At 64.1% G+C, this 4,778-nt stretch overlaps 1 protein-coding gene across 1 annotated transcript; it reads left to right on the forward strand.

Moving 5' to 3' along the window:
• Positions 1 to 980: 980 nt before the first annotated feature.
• OLFML3 (olfactomedin like 3) lies at positions 981 to 4,505 on the forward strand. Its single transcript, XM_056511285.1, has 3 exons — positions 981 to 1,142; positions 2,065 to 2,350; positions 3,542 to 4,505. Exons 1-3 carry the CDS (start codon positions 1,035 to 1,037, stop codon positions 4,327 to 4,329), a joined length of 1,182 nt encoding a protein of 393 aa, XP_056367260.1. The 5' UTR covers positions 981 to 1,034; the 3' UTR covers positions 4,330 to 4,505.
• The last annotated feature ends 273 nt before the right edge of the window (positions 4,506 to 4,778 follow it).

Genomic DNA, 4,778 nt, shown 5'->3' on the forward strand with positions numbered 1-4,778 from the left:
TTAATTTGGTCACTTGGTCTGTTAAGGGGAGTGGGAGAGGGGTTTGGGGTATCCAGAGGGAGGTGTTGATGGGGCGGGATGCAGATCCAAGGTAGAGGTGCGGGGTGTGGATCTTCAATGTGGATTTGGGATGCGGATCCAGGATGCTGATTTGGGATGTGGGTGCGGGATGAGGATTTGGGATGTGTATGCAGATTTGGGATGTGGATCTGGGATGCAGATTTAGGATGTGGGTGTGGGATGCTGATTTGGCAGCGGCACTAGGTGGCACACGCGCTCCGCCAAAGCTCCGCGGCCCCGGCTCCGATCGCTCCCTGCCCACGGCCCTGTGGCTGGGCTGCATCCAGGGCTGGAGCTGCACTGTCCGTCCGTCCGTCCGTCCATCCATCCATCCATCCATCCATCCATCCATCCATCCATCCATCCATCCATCACACATATCTGGGCTGATGCTGCCCCAGCGCTGTGGGAGCTGCCAAGTGACCCCACACCAGCGCTTGGGGATCGGGGATGTTGTGGGCTCAGACGGGACACGGGCTCAGGGGGACATGGAATCAAGAGGACACAGGATTAGGGTGGGGATATGGGCTCGGAGGGGACACAGTGAGCTCAGAGGGGACACGGGCTCGGGGCCGGTGCCCAGGGTGCTGGTCTCGCTTTGCTCCACCAGACCCGGACACGGCCGAGGCTCATCTTGGCCGCCGGCCTTGGGCACCTCTGCGGACAAGGAGCCAGGGCTGTCCCCTCGCTGTCCCACGGGCTGTCCCCACTCTGCGGCTCATGAGGACGTGTTCTCTCGCTCGGGGCTCCTGCGGGGCTCCCTGCACCCCAAAGTCCTCGCAGCAGCCCCTCCATCCCCAGGCTGGGGGGCACCGCACTGCGGGCACTGGCGGGGCACGAAGGGGTTAAAGCGCCCGGGGCTGTTCTGCGGGGAAGGAGCAGCGTCCCCTCCCTCTGCACATCTGGATGCAATAAGGGCAGGGGCGGCCGGAGCATTCCTGAGCACTGAGCTGGAGCTGCCGGAGCTGCCGGCCATGGGGCCCTGGCGCTGCCTGCTGCTGCTGCCGCTGCTCGCCCCGGCCCTGCGCGCCCAGCAGCAGCAGTTCATGGAGTACGTGGAGCGCCGCCTCACCCTCCTGGAGGTACAGCCCCCAGCGGGGCCCCACGGCCCCCGCACCCCGAATCGAGCCCCCTGCAGCGGGGCCGGGAGCGGGGCCAGGGGAGGAGCGGCTGGGATGGGGTCGGAGCGGGGTGTGGGGTGCCCTGGCAGCCCCCGCAGGGTCCTGCACAGCCCAGAGGGGACACCGGAGAAAGATGGGCGTGGGAGGGCTGTGGGACAGGCCATGGGGGCAGCAGGGGCACTGCGGGGCTGGGAGAGCGTGGGGACATCACAGGAATGGGGACATCAAGGGACTGGGGACATCACGGGAAAGCTGGGGACACTGAGAGTCTGGGAGAGCCATGGGGACGTCACAGGAATGGGAACATCACGGGAATGGGGACATCACAGAAAACTAGGGACATTGTGGGTCTGGAGGGCTATGAGGAAGTCATGGGAATGGGAACATCAAGGGAATGGGAGCATCATGGGAAAGGTGTGGCATTGCAGGTCTGGAAAAAACATAGGAACATCACAGGAATGGGAACACCATGGCAGCAGGGGCACATTGAAGGTCTGGGAGCTTCACAGCATGACCACAGGAACAAGGATCAAGGATCAAGGATCTGAGAGCACCATGGGAGAGTGGGGGGCACTGGGAGTCCAGGAACATCCTGGGGGTGTCACAGGACAGCAGGGCCTTGCAGATCTGGGGGCAGCACGGGGATGGGGGCATTGTGGGTCTGGGAGTGTCATGGGAGAGTAGGAGCACTGTGGGTCTGGGGACATCACGGGAGCACTGCAGGAATGGGCATCACGGGGCTGGGAACATTGCAAATACAGCCCAGGAGCAGCACAGGAGTGGGACCAGGGTGGGGTGGGACCAAGAGCCCCGCGTGGCTGGGCGGGCTGGGACAGCTGCCACTGCTGGGCTGGAGACCTCAGTGTCCCCTTGGCCACCCCAGGAGAGGATCTCCCAGTGGCACGACCAGAGCAGCCGCTACTCCACGGAGCTGCGGGACTTCAAGAACCAGGTGCTGGGGATGCTGGAGGCGGCCGAGAAGGAGCGGGAGGCGATGCGGGCGGAGGCCGAGGGCGCGGCCGTGCGCGTGGACCGGCTGGAGAGGGAGGTGGATTACCTGGAGACACAGAACCCCGCCCCGCCCTGCGTGGAGGTGGATGAGACGCTGATGGACAAGCAGGTGGCCACAGCCAAGCAGAGAAAGAACGAGAAGTACACCAAGCTCACGGGTGAGGGGCTGCCGTGGCTCCCTGGGGGATGGTCCTGTCTGGGCGTTAAGCCAGCCCATCCCAATCCATCCCAGTCCAGGTGTCCCCCAGCCATGGGCTGGGCCATTGTGTCCCCATCTCTGGTGCCTCTGGCACAAGCTCCTGCATCCCCCCAAACCTGGGAGCTGCATCCAAGCCCCAGGCCAGAGCCCTGTGCATCTCCAAAGCCTCTGGGGCAAGGCTGGGGTGAGGGTGGCTCTCCTACCCACGCCATGGGTGCAGTGGGGATTTCTCAATGCCACTGGGATGCACTTAAACCCCTTCAGCGAGTTTCCAAGGCAGCTGCCTGAGGCGTGGGGTGGGACAGAGAGCCCAGCACGGGGCAGCAGCAGTGCTGGGGAGGGACAGAGAGCTCAGCACGGGGCAGAGCAGTGCTGGGGAGGGACAGAGAGCTCAGCACGGGGCAGAGCAGTGCTGGGGAGGGACAGAGAGCTCAGCACGGGGCAGAGCAGTGCTGGGGAGGGACAGAGAGCTCAGCACGGGGCAGAGCAGTGCTGGGGAGGGACAGAGAGCTCAGCACGGGGCAGAGCAGTGCTGGGGAGGGACAGAGAGCCCAGCACGGGGCAGAGCAGTGCTGGGGAGGGACAGAGAGAGAGCTCAGCACGGGGCAGCAGCAGTGCTGGGGAGGGACAGAGAGCCCAGCACGGGGCAGAGCAGTGCTGGGGAGGGACAGAGAGCTCAGCACGGGGCAGAGCAGTGCTGGGGTGGGACAGAGAGCCCAGCACGGGGCAGAGCAGTGCTGGGGAGGGACAGAGAGCTCAGCACGGGGCAGAGCAGTGCTGGGGAGGGACAGAGAGCTCAGCACGGGGCAGAGCAGTGCTGGGGAGGGACAGAGAGCTCAGCACGGGGCAGAGCAGTGCTGGGGAGGGACAGAGAGCCCAGCACGGGGCAGAGCAGTGCTGGGGAGGGACAGAGAGCTCAGCACGGGGCAGCAGCAGTGCTGGGGTGGGACAGAGAGCCCAGCACGGGGCAGAGCAGTGCTGGGGTGGGACAGAGAGCTCAGCACGGGGCAGAGCAGTGCTGGGTGGGACAGAGAGCCCAGCACGGGGCAGCAGCAGTGCTGGGGATGGGACAGAGAGCCCAGCACGGGGCAGCAGCAGTCCCGCTGCAGGGCTGGGCTGCTCCCAGGCTCTCACGGCCCCTCCCTTGCAGATTGCAGCGACACCATCGCCAGTGTCAGAGCCATGAAGATCCTGAAGCGTTTCGGCAGCGCCTCGGGGCTCTGGACCAAGGACGCTGCTGGGAGCTCGGAGAAGATTTACGTGTTCGACGGCACCGCCAACGACACGGTTTACGTCTTCCCCCGCATGCGGGAGTTCACCCTCTTCTCCGCCACCCGCAAGGCCGCCCGCATCAAGCTGCCCTACCCCTGGGTGGGCACCGGGCACCTCGTCTACGACGGGCACCTCTACTACATCCGCCAGCAGGGCCCGTCCTTCCAGGTGATCAAGTTCAACCTGGCCAACAAGACGGTGGTGGACAGCTCGGTGTTCCCGGCCGAGGAGCAGATCCCCGTCTTCGGGCTCTCCCCCTCCACCTACATCGAGGTGTCGGCCGACGAGGAGGGGCTGTGGGCCATCTACGCCACCAAGGAGGACGAGAAGAACATGTGCCTGGCCAAGCTGGACCCCGGCTCGCTGGACATCGAGCAGATGTGGGACACGCCGTGCCCGCGGGAGAACGCGGAGGGCGCCTTCGTGGTGTGCGGGGCGCTGCACGTGGTGTACAACACGCGGCTGCCCAGCCGCGCCCGCGTGCAGTGCGTGTTCGATGTCAGCGGCACGCTGGCCCCCGAGGATGCCGCCCTCCCCTACTTCCCCAAGCGCTACGGCTCCCACGCCAGCCTCAAGTACAGCCCCCGGGAGAGGCAGATCTACGCCTGGGATGATGGTTATCAGATCATTTACCGCATGGAGATGAAGAAGAAGCTGGAGGTGTGAGGGCGCTGCCCCCCGTCACTGTGAAATGAGGGAATGCTGGATCTCCCCGCCCTAGCCCCGGGTGTTCCTGCCTGGGAGCGGCCAGCAGAGTTCTGGACTAATTTAATGTGGTGTTTTTTTTTTTTTTTTTTTTTTTTTTTCTTTTCTGATATAATGAATAAAAAGCACGCAGCGAAGTGCAGCAGCCTGCCTGGGGAGCGTGGGGAGCTGGGCAGGGCTGGCAGAGCCCTGAGCTCCATGTTGGCCCTGAGACACCCCAAAAACTACCCCAAAAACTACCCCAAAAACTCCCAAAAACCACCTCAAAACTCACCCCAAAAAACAGCCCAAAAACCACCCCAAAACCTACCCCCAAAACCAGCCCAAAACTCACCCCAAAAACCACCCCAAAAGCTGCTTCCCGAAGCTGGGGATCCTCACAGGGCTCAGAGCAGACCCTGGGTGGGTGC

The sequence above is a fragment of the Oenanthe melanoleuca genome, chromosome 26 (assembly GCF_029582105.1).
Source record: "Oenanthe melanoleuca isolate GR-GAL-2019-014 chromosome 26, OMel1.0, whole genome shotgun sequence".
NCBI lineage: Eukaryota > Metazoa > Chordata > Aves > Passeriformes > Muscicapidae > Oenanthe > Oenanthe melanoleuca.